This window comes from Podarcis pityusensis (assembly GCF_964106645.2).
Source record: "Podarcis pityusensis genome assembly, chromosome: 1".
NCBI lineage: Eukaryota > Metazoa > Chordata > Lepidosauria > Squamata > Lacertidae > Podarcis > Podarcis pityusensis.
This window is the reverse complement of record NC_138028.1, coordinates 65,129,520-65,148,662: the sequence shown is the minus strand read 5'-3', so window position 1 is coordinate 65,148,662 and position 19,143 is coordinate 65,129,520. Positions and strand designations below refer to the sequence as shown.

General features: G+C 42.1%; 1 protein-coding gene across 4 annotated transcripts in view; it reads right to left on the bottom strand.

The window, feature by feature from the left end:
- ELP4 (elongator acetyltransferase complex subunit 4) overlaps positions 1-19,143 on the bottom strand; it is a 149,791-nt gene that overhangs the window by 60,773 nt on the left and 69,875 nt on the right. For 3 of the 4 annotated variants that reach the window (XM_080983752.1, XM_080983753.1, XM_080983751.1), the window contains exon 9: positions 17,651-17,757. In XM_080983752.1, the coding sequence (XP_080839878.1) occupies positions 17,651-17,757 (107 nt within the window). Of the gene's footprint in view, positions 1-1,355; positions 2,049-17,650; positions 17,758-19,143 lie in introns of those variants that run through there. The other variant, XM_080983754.1, reaches the window with a different exon arrangement.

Genomic DNA, 19,143 nt, shown 5'->3' with positions numbered 1-19,143 from the left:
TCAGAAGATGATCACAAGGCCTGGACTGGTTCATATGGGGAAAGGCGATCCTTGAGGTACTGTGGTCCTGAGCCATTTAAGGCTTTATAGGTCAAAACCAGGACTTTGAATTGGGCCTGGAAACTAACTGGCACCTAGTGCAGTTGGGCCAGGACTGGCGTTATATGCTCAAATCATCTTGCCCCAGTGAGCAACCTGGCCACTGAATTGTGTACCAGCTGAACTTTCTGAATTATATTCAGAGGCAGCCCACAAGTATATTGCATTGCTGTAATCTACCCTTACCAGAGTGTAGACGACCAAAGTTAGGAGATCTCTGTCCAAATAGGGGCACAGCTGGGTCACCAGCTGTAGCTGATGGAAGATGCTCCATGCCACTGAGGCCACCTGAGCCTCAAGCAACAGCAATTGATTTAGAAGTACCCCCAAGTTGTGTACCTACTCTTTCAGAGGGGGTGTAACCCCATCAAGAGCAGGCAACCTCCCATCCACCCAGTCTACGGAATTGCCCACTAACAGTGCCCCAGTCTTATCTGCATTGAACTTCTATTTGTTGGCTCTCATCCAGTCCATTACTGAAGAAAGGCAACCCACTAGCACATCTACTGCCATACCTGCAGATGTAAAGGAGAAGTAGAGCTGTGTGTTATCAGCATATTGCTGACAATGTACTCCAAAATTTTGGATGACCCTGCTCAGTGATTTCATGTAGATGTTAAACAGCATGGGGATAAAATTAAACCCTGAGGAACCCCACCTTGAAGGATCCATGGGGCTGAAGAGCTCTCCCCAAGCAGCACCCTATGGAAGTGACCATCCAAGTAGGCCTGGAACCACCACAACGCAGTGCCTAACTCGGACAAACAGCTCCAGTACCATGGTCAATTGTATTGAAAACTGCTGAGAGGTCGAAGAGAATTAACAAGACACATTTTTCCTGTATCTCCCAACAAAGGTCATAATACAGGGTGACCAAAGCAGTTTCTGTGCCAAAACAATAACAGCAGTAGCAGTGTAGCATAGGTCAAATTAAAGCAAGGGGAAAGTAACACACAGCAGAAACAACATAAAGGAAATTAGCTTAAAGAAGAGCTGCATGCCATGGATTTGAAAAAACAAGCCTGGTAGAATTCTTCAAGTTAAGAGCTTCAGTCAGAAAATACAGATAGTCTGTATAGTAGATTTCAATATGTGATGATACTATGGTTTTCAAATTCAATGCACATATACTATTGTATTCTTAATGTTTCTACACATCAATATGCAGATGAGGGAAAAGGAACTGAATTTCACATATTTTGGTCAAAGCAATGATAGTCTAAAAGTAGTAATTCAAAACTTTGGATGAAGTGTAGTCAGTATTTAAAAACCATTTATTTATTCAAAACTTCTGAAATAATGCATTTCATTTTTGACAGGCAGTCTTTTACAATATTGAAACCCAATCCTTGATTTCATCAAACCTTTCATATTCTGTGCCTTATTCCTGGAAGGCTTATGCCAAAACGATTTAGTTTGATTTTCTTTAACAATGGTAGGTTGGCTTGACAGCATCTGACAAAACAATTCAGTGAAGTACTGCATACCAGGTAAAAAGAACCTGAACTGGCTAGTAGATGAAATAATGCCGAATGGGACATGCAGGTATGAAAGAATAAATCCTGTAGGTACTTTATTGCTTTAAAAAGGTTACACTTAATTTCAAATAACTAAATTTAAAAGTTATTTCATACCTGCAAATTTTTATCTACCATTTAATTCTTTTAGTTTGGTGCCTTTAACTTAAGTACATATTGCTCCATCCAGTCTAAATGAATGGGAAAAACTCAGAACTAATATGTCTTTTGGTTTGGTCCTTTGTCCTTTTAAAGTGAGAGTATACACTGTTGGGAGAAATGGTTCCTTTGATCTGCTGCCTTCTAGCTCTTGAGCTGAAGTGGAAACTCAGGAGTGTCATGTTCATATAAGGATGTGTTTCTTGTTATAGAACAAGGAAACATCCAACGTGGCCTTTATGTTTCATGTGAACCTCAAAGCTCTTTCATTTCCTAAAGGCAAAAGCAGCAGTAAGTTACTACATACTAAATGTTAACACCTTCAGACGTGTCCACACAATGTCTTTAGTCCTCCAATATTATATAGGTTTCCTAGATAACACACAGCCCATACTTCCTTTCCTTCTATAACAGTTTCTTGACAGTAGAGACCATAACACCTCCCCCCCCCCCCGCAGAGGTTTTATGACTGGCTTACTAGGATTCTCTTGGTTCTCATAGTGCTAAATAATGTACCTGTGAAAAGCAGGTCTAACAGCCTGAAGGCTCTGTGAGAATAGGGAATTGGGGCCCTCAGCTGCACTCAAATTGCCTGGAGCTCTTGCTACAAAGGGAAGCTGGGGAATGCATTGGATGTCCCAAGATTTTTCTCCCCTCAAATGATGTTTATATGGTGCATACAGTTCAAGAAATTAGGGTTTTTTAAAGGAGCTTTAATAGCAACAACCATCTCTTGGTCAGTCTTAACTTTCCATGTGTACTTTAAAGAGCTCTCAAATCACTCCCCCAACAAAGTGGCACTGCATAACAAACTTTGTCACAATGGTAACATTCTGACTAATCCCAGTGTGGTGCTTCTTACTGTATGAGTAATCCCTTAGTGAATACAATGAGAACATGCCTTTTTGAAACAAAACAGCATTGTCCAATTCTAGCAATTTGTACCACTACTTCCAAAGTGATACTGCATCTACTAAAATGCAAAAGTCTCCATTTCATGGCAAGCAAGGTGGATGCAAAGCGAAGTGAAGCGAAGCAAAGCAAATACTACCACTTTGGCAATAACTACAATTCCAGTCAGAGGTACAAAGAAAACTCAGTGATGCTTTAAGACGGACTTCAGCAGGGTTTGCACTTAACATTTTCTGTATTTCACTTTAAGACTCTTTCAATATGTCTTGCAGTGTTGTGAAAGAAGGATTGCCATTTTCTTATTAATAATATTTCTTCTAAATAAAGATACTTGGTCCATAACAGTATAGGGGACATTGAAGCACTCAAAGCTGATGGGCCATAAATAGACACCAGCAAGCTGTGCTATTTTTCTAGAAAAAGAATGAATGCCTCTATATCCTTACGTGTTTCCACCTCCCTGAGAAAAGTCAGTGGTGTGATTTTTAACAGTGGGTGATTCATGGACAAAGCCCACTAAATGAAGCCTAACACTTTGCTTCTCCATAAGGTACAATATCAATTATAATACCAAATCAAGGTGTAGCATCCAGGTTGCATTACGCACCAAGCAGTTCCTGATTTAGAACACGAGCTTGCTTAGGAAAGGGTCAACCTGTCATTGGCAATATGATGGTGGTACTGATGTTGCTGCTGATCCTCACTATCATCTACCTTACAGGGTTGCAGAAAGGCTTGAAAAAAGGACAAGATGGGAAAACCTTGAACATTCTCAGTTGCAGTATACAGAGCTCCTCCAGAAGACCTATTTCTTGAGCATTCATCCTATTTTGCTTGCACAAAGCTTACACAGAGGTTTGTTTATACCTGGTCTTCATTGGGAACTTGTGCTTCTTTACTTGTGGGATGGTCATATGATGACCAGCCTTCATCCTGATTTGCTTACGGGGTATCTTACATTAGTTGTTCATTCACCCCACACTTTTCCTTATCACTTTCCTTAGCCCAAAAAGTCCAGTGGTGTTGGTTTTTTTAAGTGGATGTGTTGCATTAGGGTGCCAGAGTCCTTTCAACCACTTTAATTGTGCAAACCTGAAGTTCTGGTATGTGTTGAATACCATAGGGTTCCTTGATTTCAGTAAGGCTTTTGACAAAGTCCCCCATGATACTGTTTTGAGGCAACTGAGGGGATGCTCATCAAATTTACAGATGGTACCAAACTGGGAGAGGTAGCTAATGCTGCAGAAGACAGAATCAGAATTCAAAATGACCTTAACAGATTGGAGAACTGGGCGCAAGCTAACGAGATGAATTTCAACAGGGACAAATGTAAGGTTCTGCACTTAGGCAGAAAGAACCAGATGCACAAATATATGTGAAAAGGATCTAGGGGTCTTGGTGAACCACAAGCTTAAGGTGAGTCAACAGTGGGATGCAGCAGCAAAAAAAAGCTAATGCTATTCTAGGCTGCATCAACAACAGTATAATGCCCGGATCAAGGGAAGTAACAGCACCACTCTATTCTGCCTTGGTCAGACCACACCTGGAATATTGTGTCCAATTCTGAGCACCAGAATTTAAGAAGGATGTTGACAAGCTGGAATGTGTGCTGAGGAGGGCAACCAAGATGATCAAGAGTCTGGAAACCAAGCCTTATGAGGAGCGGTTGAAGGAGCTGGGTATGTTTAGCCAGGAACTGGGTGTTTTTTAGCCTGATAAAGAGGAGACTGAGAGGAGATATGATAGCCATCTTCAAATATATCAAAAGCTGTCACATGGAAGAGGGAAGAAGCTTGTTTTCTCCAGCTCTAGAAAGCAGGTCTTGAACCAATGGCTTCAAGTTACAAGAAAGGAGATTCCAACTAAACATACAGAAAAAAACTTTCTGACAGTAAGAGGTGTTTGACAATGGAACGGTCTCCCTCAGAGAGCTGTGGACTCTCCTTCCTTGGACATTTTAAAGCAGAGGTTGGGTGGCTACCTGTCATGGATGCTTTAGCTGAGAGTGCTGCATTGCAGGGGGTTGGACTAGATGACCCTTGGGTTCTATGATTCCTCTTTTGATGTCATTTCAGAACAACAAGAGGCAGGATTTTATTCAATAAAAGGTAAAGTTATGGTTGTTGATTGTGTTGTTTTTTAAAAAACTTTTCCCCTGGTTGTATGGGCTAGGGAAAATAAGTTTTTCCCAGCTGTCTGACAACAAATTGGTAGACATCTGCCGTGTGTGTATGTGTATGTAGAATGATATAGTAATAAAGTAATTACTTTTACTCACTATCCAGACATATTAGTCTCATGTTTGGGGGTGTAGGGAGTCCGTTGTATATGTAATCCCAATAGGGCTTACTTCTGGAAAGAGCTGCACAGGATAGGGAATTCTAATCTGAAGTACACATTGCAAAAACTAAAGTAGGGTAGTCTTTATTCTGAATTAGTTAATCTGCAACACTTTTGTCTCTTGCTTCATACATCATCAGTTCTGGTTCCGCCCACTGCCAGCATGTGCTCCAATAGATCAACAACAAGGGAATGCAACCCTTCACAGAAGAAATGTTGCCAACTCCTGTTGTACACCTTTAGAAATATATTTTGTTCAAGAGAAAAACAAGAAGCAGATTCTTAGAAATTAATTATGTCCAATTTACTCTTTTAGTTATTCAATGGAAGAATAACACAAAAATATAATATCAGATGTAGTTTTATAGATATTGATCACTGGGAATCTAGAGTAATCGAAGTACAAATTTTGCCGGGAATCATAGGTCAAAGCACTTCCGTTTTCCACATTTTAGAAGCTAGAAATTATTGACATTAATTCATTATTTAAGTATCGTACAGTACAGTCTGTAAATATCTAACTCTTAAAAGCAGGAAAAGTATAGTCCTTTCCAGTCAGTCTTTGAATACATGTATGGGGGATAATGAGGGTTGTGCATGCTGTCTTCACCTATTCTTTATGTACCTTCACAACTGGAACAGAACCTGTGTGTGTATATCAGTTTCTGGAAGTGTGAACCATGAAAATACACTTTTATATAGACAGACACTGTTCCTACCTTCAGGGTGGGGCCTACCACAGTAATTCCCCTCCCACATGTTTAAATCACTGCAATAAATTCCCCTGGAAATTACTCATTACAATTCTAGTGATATATAATGTTAATCATACTTAAGAGTAGAACTACTGAAATCAATTATCTTAAGTAACTTGTGTCAGTTGATTTCAATGGGTTTACTATGAATATGACAACAGATAATCCTTGTATTTTTCTTTACTTCACTCTGTACAACACAGCTGGGTAACCTGTGAAAATGCTGAATAGTATCTGATCATACTATGACTTCTGCACACATTACACTCCCTGCCAAATATTGCTTTTACATAGTACAATATATAATAACATATAGGAAAAAAATCTATTTTTTTTATAAAAAAAAGGCATGAAAGGGAAGAAAAAAAATACATACTAAGGAGAAAACCAAGTGTTCAGGTTACTTTTAGAGGTGGGGGAAAGGAACAGTCTCTCTGGTGATGGCAAGTTCTATCATGAAAGGCCACTGATAATGTAAGTCCCACCATGACATCAGATGGAATGAGATTTGCATACAGCAAGCAGTGTCTATGCATGCCAAAAGAATTCCCGAAGCAAGTTTCTAATACAGAGAGCACCTATAAATTGGAGATTGGTCTTAAATCCAAGCTATTACTATATTAGTCAGCAAGGTAAACTGCATAGAGCAGGCATTCTCTTATCACAATTGCCTAAATCAGGGGTCAGCATCTTTTTCAGCAAGGGGCCGGTCCACTGTCCCTCAAACCTTGTGGAGGGCCGGACTATATTTTTTTGGGAGTGGGGGGGAATGAACAAATTCCTATGCTCCACAAATAACCCAGAGATGCATTTTAAATAAAAGCACACATTCTACTCATGTCAAAACACCGGGCAGACCCCACATATAACCCAGAGATGCATTTTAAATAAAAGGACACATTCTACTCATGTAAAAACATGCTGATTCCCGGACAGTCCACGGGCCGGATTTAGAAGGCGATTGGGCCAGATCCGGCCCCTGGGCCTTAGTTTGCCTACCCATGGCCTAAATCACTCTATTACCATGCTACTGAAATCTCAATAGATAGCAAGTAACACAGAACCACTTGTAGAAGCTCATGGAACCTTCTAGCCATTATATGGGCCACTGATGCAAGGTCAAATTAGCCAAGACTTATATAGATGGTATAGATGATAGAAGTGTGGGTCATTTTTGCAGTCAAACCAACAATTATGTTTTGCCAGCCAGGCACACAAAGGGGCTGAGGCTCACAGAGCTTTACTGTGAATTTGCTAGAGAGAACTCTATGAGATCAATTCCTCTGCTGCCTTGGCAGGAAGCTGTAACACCACATACTTCCTTTCTGCCTGGCAGCCTCCCTTTCTTCACTGTGCTTCCAAACTGATCATAAATGCAGGTTTGAGCTCTGTAGCTCAGACACCATTTAAACTTACATTTTGTTCTTTTGTAATTTAGGTATTAGTTACAAACCTGCTTTCATAATTGCTACTGTAAAACGACTGCTTCAAGACTTAGGCTATGTAAGTAAATGCAACTTTTATTTCTTCACAAATAAATGTTTGTGTGATTGTTGTCTTTAAGGGGGAGAAAAGGGGTAATACCAGGAAAAACTATTCTGCCTTAAAGCATCCTGGATTGTTGTTTCTAGAAGATTAAATCAAACTTGTATTAGCTTCCAATTTTAAAGGAAGCAAAGGGTGGTACTCTGCTGATCTCACGTGAGAAAGGAAGGATAATAACTTAATAATATTCCATTTCCTAGTGTCTAAATCCATTCCCACAAACCATGACTGATATTTGATTTTTTTTGGTATGATGAAAAATGACATCCATATATTTTATGTGGCCTCCTTCTTCAATGTCTGAGCATGCAGCTGTTATAGGAGTCAAGAGTACTCTCCTATTGACCATCCCTTCCTGCATGTATTCTTTCTTGGACTAAATGTAATGCAACACAAATTCATGCAGATTGTTTTATATATAATGTCCTCAGTGCATGTTCTAAATTGTCTTTTTGTTTACATAATTCTATACTACTGTGATGGGACGATGAGCTGCTTGTGTGTAAAATCCTAGTCCCTCAGAGTTTGGTCAAGTTTGCAAACCTCTGTCTGTAACGGAGCCCCTTAAACATGGCTCCGTCAGTCGCTGGCAGATTCCGACAGTGGTTGCTTTCGGAATCGCTTCCAACATAAAAGCTCCTTAACGGAAACACGTCTTCTGGACTCTCTGCGTGACAGTTTCCGGCGAGGAGTGGGTGTCCCTACAGGAGGTCCTGAAACCTCCCCACTGTTTTCGCTGGAAGTGTCTCTGAGCCATCCCTCCAGCTCCCTTTCCCTCAGCTCAGCTCCTCTCCCCCTACTGGTTCCCTCTTCAGCTGCTGAGTCTCTCCCAACCTGTGTGAGCCCTTTCACTTCCCTTCCTTCCGATGGCAGTTCCCTGACATCCACCTCCCCTCCAGGGCCCCCTTCATCCCCTCTCGCCCCCTCCTCTACGGGCGGTGAGGAGGCAAAACCCCGGAATGAACTTCCTTCATCTTCCGATGTCCCGAACACTTCTCTCCACCTGTTGCGGTTCCTGGTCTCGAAGTACTCCTCCTCCTCAGAGTCCATCTCCCCTTCCCCTTCCGATTCCGAGAATCCTTCCAACTCCTCCTCCTCATCGGTGGTCCCAAAGTATTCCCTCCGGAACCTCTCCACAGGCTGAGGTTTCCTTGGGAACCTTTGATGGAACGTTTCTATCAATACCTCGTCATTGATATCTTCTGCCATTACCCAAGTGTTTTCTGACTCCGGTTCTCCTTCCCACGCTACCAAATACTCCACCTGATCCCCCTTCCATCTGGCGTCGAGGATTTCTGCCACATGGCTGCTGCATTCCCTTTCTTCTATGACCGGTCCCCGAGTGGCCATCCCTTCTCGTCCCCCCTCATACGGTGACAGTAACAACCTGTGAAATACTGGGTGCAGTTTCATGTGGTTGGGTAACCGGAGCCTGAAAGCCACTGGGTTGACCTGTTGAATGACCTCAAAGGGACCCAATCTCCTGGGTCTTAATTTCTTACAACCTCCTTTGAACGGCAACCCTTGGGTTGACAGCCACACCCTATCTCCCACCCTTATGGTTTCACCTTCCCTTCGGTTCTTGTCTGCCTGCCTCTTGTATTCTTCCTTCGCCCTTTCTAAGTTGAGTTGGAGCTGACGATGGATTGCTTCCATTTCTTCTACAAAATGCTCGGCTGCCGGGACACCCCATCTCTCCCCTTCTCCCCCTGGGAAAGCCCTGGGATGACACCCATAATTAGCCAAGAAGGGGCTCATCCCTGTGGACACATTCTCGGCATTGTTGTAGGCAAATTCCGCCAGCGCCAACTTTTCTACCCAGTCATTCTCTCTGTCATTGACATAACACCTCAGGTATTGCTGGAGGACCCCGTTTGCTCTTTCCGCCTGCCCGTTGGTTTCAGGGTGCCGGGCAGTCGAAAAGTTGACCTCCACCTGCAGTAAGCTCATGAGCTTCCTCCAGAACCTGGAAGTAAATTGTTTTCCTCGGTCTGAGACCACCCTCAATGGCACCCCGTGCAACCTAAAAATGTGTTCTACAAATAACTTCGCTGTCTCTTCCGCCGTGACTGCATGCGAGCAGGCTACAAAGTGGCACATCTTTGTTAGTAGGTCTACCACCACCATGATGGCTGTTTTCCCCTTGGACTTCGGCAGATCAGTCATAAAATCTATCGACACTGCCTCCCAAGGTCGTTCTGGGGTTGGTAAGGGTTCTAATAGCCCCGCCGGTGCCCGCCTCTCCCCTTTGGCTCGCTGGCATTGCTCACACCCTCTTACATACTCCCGTACATCTTCCCTCACCTTAGGCCACCAAAATTCCCTGGTGACCAACCACATGGTTTTGTGTTGTCCAAAATGCCCCGCCGTGGGGCTGTCGTGCAACTGCTTGAGTACCCTCCCCCTTAAGTCTCCTTCAGGGATATACAGTGCCCCTTTGTAATACAAAGCTCCATTTCTTTCCTCGAAACCCCCTGGTTCCTCTCCCTCACCCCTAAGACCTCTGAGCTTATTCTGGGCGTATTCATCATTCTCTGTTTCCTCTACCAGTTCTCTTTGTCCCACCAATGCCGCCCCACACACCCAGCGGTCCTCTGGAATGACATGTCTCTCTTCGGGTGCTCCCTCCCCCTCCAAATATTCAGGTTTGCGTGAGAGAGCGTCCGCCCTAATGTTCTCTGGGCCTGGCACGTAACAAATCTCAAAGTTAAATTTGGAGAACTCCTGGGCCCATCTCACTTGCCGTTGGTTGAGCACTCGTGCCGTCCTCCAATACTCTAGGTTCTTGTGGTCAGTGCACACTTGCACCTTATGTTGTGCGCCAATTAGCAGGTGCCTCCATCTCCGGAACGCCTCATGAATGGCTAGTAGTTCTCGGTCATACACCGTGTAGTTCCTCTCGGATTTGTTCAGCTTTCGCGAAAAAAAGGCACACGGTCTCCACTCTGACTCCTCCTTCCCTGGCTGCAGAAGCACCGCCCCAATAGCTCTGTCTGATGCGTCAGTTTCCACTCTCATCGGTTTTTGTAAATCCACATGCAGGAGTTGTTGTTCCGAGGCGAAGGCCCTTTTTAGTTCCTCAAATGCTCGCTCCGCCTCCTCAGTCCAAACGAACTTCTTCTTACTGCTGAGACAGTCCGTAATGGGCGCCGTCAGGTGGGCAAAGTTTCGGATGAACTTACGATAGAAGTTCCCAAATCCTAGGAACCTCTGCACATCCTTCCTTGTTTTGGGTGTTTTCCATTCCAGCACCGCCTGGACCTTGCCGGGATCCATGGCCAATCCCTTGTCTGACAGGCGATACCCCAGGAATTCCACCTCCTTGGTATGAAACTGACACTTCTCCAGTTTCACCCACAGCTGGTTGGCTTGCAGCCTGCTCAACACTTCTCTGACGTCTCTCACATGCTGCTCCTCATTCTCAGAATACACCAACACGTCGTCTAAGAAGGCCACACAATTCTTGTAAAGCAAAGGCCCCAGGACATGGTTCATAAACGATTGAAAGCACGCGGAGCCTCCTTGTAGGCCGAAGGGCATAACTAAATATTCAAATGCCCCCAAAGGGGTGAACATGGTGGTTTTCCATTCATCCCCCTTCCTTATTCGTATCAGGTTGTACGCCCCCCTTAGGTCCAGTTTAGTAAAAATCTTTCCCTTCCTGACCCTTGTCAAAATGTCGTCAATCCTGGGCATAGGGAAAGCCACTGGTTCTGACACTGCATTTAAGGCCCTGAAGTCACACACAAGCCTCGGCTTGTTCGTGTTTTTTTTATCCACAAAAAACACTGGGCTGCCCCCCACCGCCCTGGACTCTCTGATGAACCCTCTCTTCAGGTTCTTGTCAATGAACTCTCTTAGCTCCTGCATCTCTCTGTCTGACATGGCGTGCAGCTTGCCTACAGGGAGCTGTGCCCCAGGGAGTAAATTGATTTGACAGTCAAAGGGTCTATGCGGGGGTAGTTGGTCAGCTTCCCTTTCGCTGAAGACGTCGCGGAGATCTGCGTATTGTCGTGGTACCTTCACGTTCTCCGTTACTTCAGTCCCTGCTAGGGTGGCTTGGGCCCCTGCCAAACCCTTTCCCTCTTTGCAGTGTTCTAAGCAATGTGCTGAACCAAAAGAAACCACTCTCTGATGCCAGCCCACCAGCGGATCATGTAACGCTAGCCAGCTCATCCCCAATATAATGGGAGCTCCTCCCAAGGTGGCCACATTAAACGCTATCAGTTCGGTGTGCCTTGCCACCTTCATTATCATTGGGACGGTCTGCAAGCTGACTTCTCCTCCCAACAGCTCCCTGCCATCGATCGTGGTCACCTGCAGGGGGTTGCTTAAAGGGATCGTCTGTATCTGGTGTTCAGCTGCAAACTCTTTGCTCATGAAATTGCAGGAGCTGCCTGAGTCCAACAGCGCCTTTATCTTTAGAGGGTGTCCGTTTGGCAGCTCTAGCGCCACTTCTATCACTAGGGCGGGTTTAGGAGGTTCTGGCGTGGGCACTTTCACTGCTCTTTGGCCTGGCTGCTGTGCCCCGACGGTGGCAGCCAGGCGTTGGCTTTTACTTGCTTCGGTATTTCTTCCTCTCTTCCCTCCACAGCTCCTACCATCCCTTGCCATTCCTTCCTCTGGGGGCAGACTCTGGCAAAGTGACCTGGCTGTTGGCAGAGATAGCATTTCCGGGCGCCTTTTCCCTCCTTCTTTCCCCCCTCACTGGGCTTTGAAACTGCGCGCGCGCGCGCTGTTCCGATTTCCATCGGCTCTGCCGGCGGGAAAGTTGGCTCTGGAATGTCTGGAATGCGGAACTCCTTCCAACGTTCCCCCTTCCCTTCCCGCCTCTCCAATGCTCTCGCCTCCTGGCGCGCTCCTATGGTCAGCGCAGATTTGGTCAGCTGGTCCATAGACTCCGCCCTGGGCGCCCGGGAAAGTTCGTCTTTCACAGCCGAAGAAAGCCCTTCTTCAAAGAGCATTTGAATGGGTTCCGCCGATAGATCCCACCCCAATTTATGGATCAACATGGTGAACTCAGTCCAGTACTCACGGACAGATCGGCTCCCCTGTTTGCAAGCCATTAACTGTCTGCGGACCACTCCCTGTTCAATATCGCTGGAAAACATCAGATCCATGGCGCGAAAGAACTTCATCGTGTCCTTTAGGACGTCACTATTCGCTGCCATCAGGGGTCTAACCCAGTCTCTCGCCCCCTTTTCAAGATGCCCAATCACGAAAGCCACTCGTGATTCCTCGTCAGGGAATTCATCAAACTGCAGATTGAGGGCATATTGCATCTCTGTCCGAAAGCCATGATAGTCTTTGGGCTCCCCCCCAAACTTCTGCACCAATCCTGGTACCTTTCTGACGAGCTGGGTGTCTTTCCCCTTTTTGTCTGCATCCTGAGCCCTCCTCTCCTCAAGCCTCGCCGTCTGCAGCGCTAGCTGGACCTCCAACACCCGGTACCTTTCTTCCAGGCTTGGACCCGCTCCAGCTCCTGCTTCTCCGGTTCCGGCTGGGTTGCTCATGATGCCTTCTCCTGCACAAGCTGCTCACGAAGACTGTCGGAATGCTGTGATGGGACGATGAGCTGCTTGTGTGTAAAATCCTAGTCCCTCAGAGTTTGGTCAAGTTTGCAAACCTCTGTCTGTAACGGAGCCCCTTAAACATGGCTCCGTCAGTCGCTGGCAGATTCCGACAGTGGTTGCTTTCGGAATCGCTTCCAACATAAAAGCTCCTTAACGGAAACACGTCTTCTGGACTCTCTGCGTGACAGTTTCCGGCGAGGAGTGGGTGTCCCTACAGGAGGTCCTGAAACCTCCCCACTGTTTTCGCTGGAAGTGTCTCTGAGCCATCCCTCCAGCTCCCTTTCCCTCAGCTCAGCTCCTCTCCCCCTACTGGTTCCCTCTTCAGCTGCTGAGTCTCTCCCAACCTGTGTGAGCCCTTTCACTTCCCTTCCTTCCGATGGCAGTTCCCTGACAACTACCTTTTAAAAATAATAATTGTAATTGTGATTTCCACTGAAGATAATTAAAATAATGAGATGCAAACACAAAATAGTTTTACATGCTTGTACAAAATAACATGTAAGTCTTAAAATGAATTAAATTTATTCATTTTTGCCTTTCCTTCATGCTGTTTTAAACAACTAACAACAAGTTACAGTCCATGAAATCTAAGTAGCCACACAGCCCAAATTAACCATGTCAACTCACAAGTAAGTCCTACTGAATTTGGTAAGTAATCAAAGTGGTTCCTCCCAGGAATCTGAAGAAGTGTGCGTGCACACGAAAGCTCATACCAATAACAAACTTAGTTGGTCTCTAAGGTGCTACTGGAAGAAATTTTTTTATTTGGTTTCGACTCCCAGGAAAGTGAGGTTAGGATTGCAGCCATATATACATATATCTTAATTTTAAATAATGAATTGTATATAAGACAGAAATACAATATTTAATCAGTATCTTGAGTATTCTTTTCAACTGTTTTGTCAAACCAGGTAGTGATGCCCTGCTAGCCAAATTCCGATGGAGCATGAGAATGGAATACAAAAGTAAACAGGCCTAAAGCAGCCTGAGGGAAAGTCAGCAAGATGGCAATTTCAATCATTTGGAATAATACCAAGGCAGCCCTAGGCTTTCCTCAGAATGGAAACATGTCACCATTACTGCAACATTTCAACAAATCAGAATGCAGAAGAATGGAACACTTATGTAATCACATCAGCTGAACAGCACTTTACTCAGCATTTAAGTGGAAAATAATTATGAAGAAATTCCATTTATGTGAATGGCTTAGCATAGATGTCCAAGGAAAAGAATAGTTCCCTTAAAGTTCTTTTTGAAGTTAATGCAAAAACACATTGCTGAGTTTTTAAAAATAACTTTTACAAAAATGTCTCTGAAATGATGAGGAACAAGTTATATAAAATAAAAGCATAAGATGTGGCAAAAGATCTGTTAATTCAAAGTACACTAAATACAAATTGTATTTCAAGCCCTTTTCTGTCAGAGAGTTTCATTAAGTTAAACAGCATGTCATATTATTCTACTGAAAAATCGAAAATATTTCAAATATTTAAGGAACTTACCTAATCAGTACATTTTTAGTATGTGTCTAGTCATGTAGCCATCTTTTACTCAATCATCAGAAAATCAAAGGCAAATTGGCATGACTCAACCCAAACTTTAATACCGCATGATTGTGTCGTGTAAGCTTGTTTTGTGTGATGGCTGCTGTGGTTTTAGCAGAGAGATTAACGACCGGACCTAAGCTGGCCTCCAAACCTTGCCCTGCTGATGCCTCAAGCCCTTTGAAGTCTGACCATCATACCTGGCAAAACAACAGTGGGAACTAGGCTGGTGTCAGATCTAATCAAGTTGCCTGCCTCAGCATAGCTAACTATGGGGTACACTAATTGGCCCAATTGCGGATTATACCTTTTGCTACAGATTCAAGACAATAATTTAGTCAAATGATGGTTTTTATCTCCTTCTAATTAAGATTCCAAAGTAGGAAGAAATAGGATTAGACAAGCTAACTTCAAAATTGTGAGTCTCTATTTTTAAAGAGATATGCACTAGCATTTTAAAACATGTATAAATGCAATGAAATATCAATACATTTCTTAGCACAATCATTATCTCATTTCCAACAAGCGAGTAAAAATGTACACATAGGCATACTTTAAATTCCAATCAATATTGCCAAAAATACATACATTACATACCACTACCAAAGGCCACTACATTTTCTAGTTTTCCGCATTAACATGAATAGACTGCCTAGTATGACCTCTTTATAATGGTAATGATGATATGACACTTAAGCTGGTTGCTAATAAGCACATTGTAAAGGACCCTATGATAAGACTGGATAACTAATAACATACTAAGGAATTTGAGAAAACTCATCCCGTGTACTCATGTTGTTACTTGACAAGCAATAGCCTAGTGATGAAAACATAGCTGAAGTAGTTATGTTCTAAGTCACCTTTAAATTCCGACATCAAGATTCTAATCTGTTTTTCAGAGACATTGTTAGCTTTCAACACAATGCCCGTATGAATGTTGTGTACACTGCTACTTGTCTATAACCTTCAACCTCTTCATTTAACCCCCTGTTGAAGAATGCTATATTACTTTCTCTACTCTTTTTAAATATGACACGTCTATAAAATTTGCTATAATTTGTATAATTTATTATGCTTGTATTTATTTGTATTTATTTCTAATCCAGGTATGAAAAGGGCTTTTATTTTTTCCTTTTTTGAATTCTTAAATTTAATACGATCTTGGACAACTACCTCCATGCTACGGTTACATGAGCTATGTAGCCAATGCTTTATACTACCTTACTTATACTATCATTCTGCAATTTAAAAATATGAGTAGAAGAACACCAGTGCAGGGCAATGCTGTAAATTAAGACAGATTTGTGATAATGTAGTAGCTTTTTCTCCAGCAAGAATGAAAATCATTTATAAGGGGCATAGTCTTGAACAATGAGGGATGATATTATTCAAGTAGGTCATCTATGCATGTCTACAGTTTCTTGTCTAAAGGCTCCTTAACATTGCTAAATCAAATGTCTTTACCCTTAGGCTCCAGAAATTCTGTATAGTGGGCTCTGGGTTTGAAATTTAGAGCAACAGAAAATAGTAATCAGAGATTCTATTTATAGAGGAAAGCTCTTCTAAATCAAGCTTCCTTGTGGAAAAATAATTCAAAATTGTTTTCATTTAGAGATATATTAAATGGAAGTTTAACACAGTAAGAAAATACTCTGCCTGTTTGCCTGTGTCAGATAACAATTACAGTTTCTACATTTTAAATTCTAGCATGAATATTAAGGTCCCTTATTGTAGTAGTGAATCAGAAGATGAATAGCCTTTTGCTGAAGTGAAATTATGTTAAAATGGACTACTACAGTACAGTGTTTAGTTCCATTAAATGTATTATTTCCTGAGAAGTGAAAAACCCACAGAGGAATCACAATCTCTTAAAAGGAAAAAAAAATATGACACAACAATCTTCATCATGCATATTTGGCTTTAAGTGGCTTTTGAAGGGAGCATCTCTAGTTGAGAAACTTCAAGTACTCATGCAGAGATGACCTGCCTGAAAAACTGGCTTCTTGATTAACTATTAACTACTTTCAATAGGACTAGATAATTAAGGACATTGATGACCATTATTAGGAGGAGGGCACTTTAATTTGTCACTTGATAGGCTCCTTTCAACAATTTATAGGTTAGTGCAACTTGCAATTGTGGAGAGACACTGAGAGAGATGGAGAGAGAGAGAGAAAGAGAACCCTTAAGTTACCTTATCAAGTGGCCAGCTAAAGAGGGCAGAGGGTCAAATAAGGGCCAAAGTGGTCACTTAAGGGTGAAATCCCAAACACCAAAGCAGTGCCAAGCCACATTGACCATCATTTGGTGATGAAGTAAAAAATATGCTAATATATTGGTGGCAATTCTTCCTTTTATGGTTTCAAGCAGTTAAGACAAGTGGCCTGCTTAACAGCTTTTCATTTGAAAAGAGATTAAACTAAATGATTTGTCAGGCCTGCTTGGCTGTTTTATGTCTTTGTTTAAAAGCTGTAGAGACTGTATTGATGACTCCCAAAGCCATCTCTTTTTTCACTCGGCATTTACTTGGTTAATAAATACATCAGCTCTAATTGCTTAATAGTTCTGTGTCCACTTGCTCTTTAGCAAGCCTAAAACAAAATAATCTTTTTGTGTTATTGCCTTCTCTGCCGACTATGCATAAAAGGTCAGGGGGGAAAAGTTTAAATTCAGCAGAAAATTTACTTAAGGACATTAATGTAAATGATACTGTGTTTAAAATGACACAGAAGAGCTGAAGGTGATTCCAGTAATGCAAAGGACGTGGTTTCTGAATATTGATAAGGACACTTATCCTTCACAGCACACTCAATTTTAGGCAGCATTGCATATTAGCATTGCACCTCAACTGGGGTAATAAGATGTAAACACTGTCCCACTCACTAAAACAAGTAAAGAGCAAGTCATTACCATATAATTAAACAAGCTCTTGACGTCTTTAGAAATATGCATGTCATGCTTTGTTATTGAAGGTTGTGGCCTACTTTTTATACATTCGTTTGAAAATAAAATGAATGGTTTCCGGATACTTCAGTTTCTGTAATGCAGAAATTGACTTCATTTTAATAATAAAAACAATAATTTCTAAAACCTTCCCAAGCATGAAAAGCCAGCTAAATAGCTGATACAAATTAAATATGGTTAAACATTTAAGACAAGATTTCATCTTTCATGCAGAATTGTATATATACAGGAAAAAACCTTACCTCAATAATGAATAGCTTCCTTTTCAATCTAAAAGCAAGGTCCTTCGTGTCTGACACATCGCAGCTCAAGCTATTAAGCCGAGGAATCTGGCGTATGTGAATCAAACCTTGTGAAAAGGAAAAGTAATAGAGGAAAAGAATTAAGAAAATGCTGATATCCAGATGCGTAAATTAATGTCTTACAGTAGAATTCAGTATATTTACACACACTCATCCTCCCCTTTTAAAACTGGAGCTTGCGACCAGGAGCAATGAAGCAAACGGTGCGATTATACTCAAGTAATCAAGCAGAATAAGATAAACAGAAATCCTTGTGCGAGGAAAACTAATTGCACTTTGGTACAGAGGTACAGATGTAAAGAGGGATCTTAATACTTGTCAAAACTACAGCCGGTTTGTGTGTGATTTTCCCTTGTATTTACAGTAAGCAAATATGGCTATCACCTTGCATGCTGCCCACGGCACCACTGAGTGATCTTTATTTTATTAAATGCACCAGTAAGCAGCCAGCAAAGCAAGGCTCATGGGTTACTGATAACCAGTGAAGCTCTAATGAAAAGTATTTTGCTTTACACCTTGAAGATGACTTTTTAAAAAGTCTTGTGGGAACTAGAGTTGTAGAATATGCTGCTGGAAAATTTTAATCATGACATAAACCCAACATAAATTATTTTCTGCATGCAAGATGCTCATTGAGCTTGCAGGAATTTTGTAACAATACTGGGCACACTGCAAGCTCTGCGTACTGTCAGATGGGTCTCAAGCTGATTTCTTTTGACAAGGATGCTGGATGGTTTCTGTGCAGCTTAATATAGTTTCTGAACAACCAAAGGGTCATTTTCCACAATAGAAAATGAGAAATATTTTACAAGACATCACAATTAAAGGTTACATTACATTTGTTTTAAATTTAATGAATAAAGATAAAAAATACTGGGCAATTCAAATGGCATTTTTATCGAGCAGTCCTTGTTTTAAAAATGAACACTCTTTTCAACTGTGAAGTAAAATCAGCTGTTTTTAGGGGAAATTAAGAAATAGTACATGTTGCTGAATACACTATTATACAAGAGACCAAAACTTAAAAAAAATTAAACATCTTTTAAACCCCTGAATGTTATAATTTGTATTTTTCTTAAATTACTGAAAGCTAGAATTATTTTTGTAGAACTTACAGCAAATGCAAACTTATTCCTTCAGACAATCTTAAACACATCAGACCTAATCTGTCTAAAGTTAGTGACAAATTCTCATTGAAACCAAGAGAAGCGATTCAGTTACTTTGGACTAAGTCTTACCGGTTTCAAGGAAACTCAGCTGTGCCCACCTTTAACTGGACTAGTGCCAATACATGGAAGTAGACTACAATTATTCCAGTGAAACTGGGTTCCACAGTTCCAAGGTAGCAATTTGTGTGTGAATAGGGTCAATATATATGCAGCTAGAACATCTACTCTTGAAGAGGCAAGCTACTATTCAGTTTAAAAACAGCT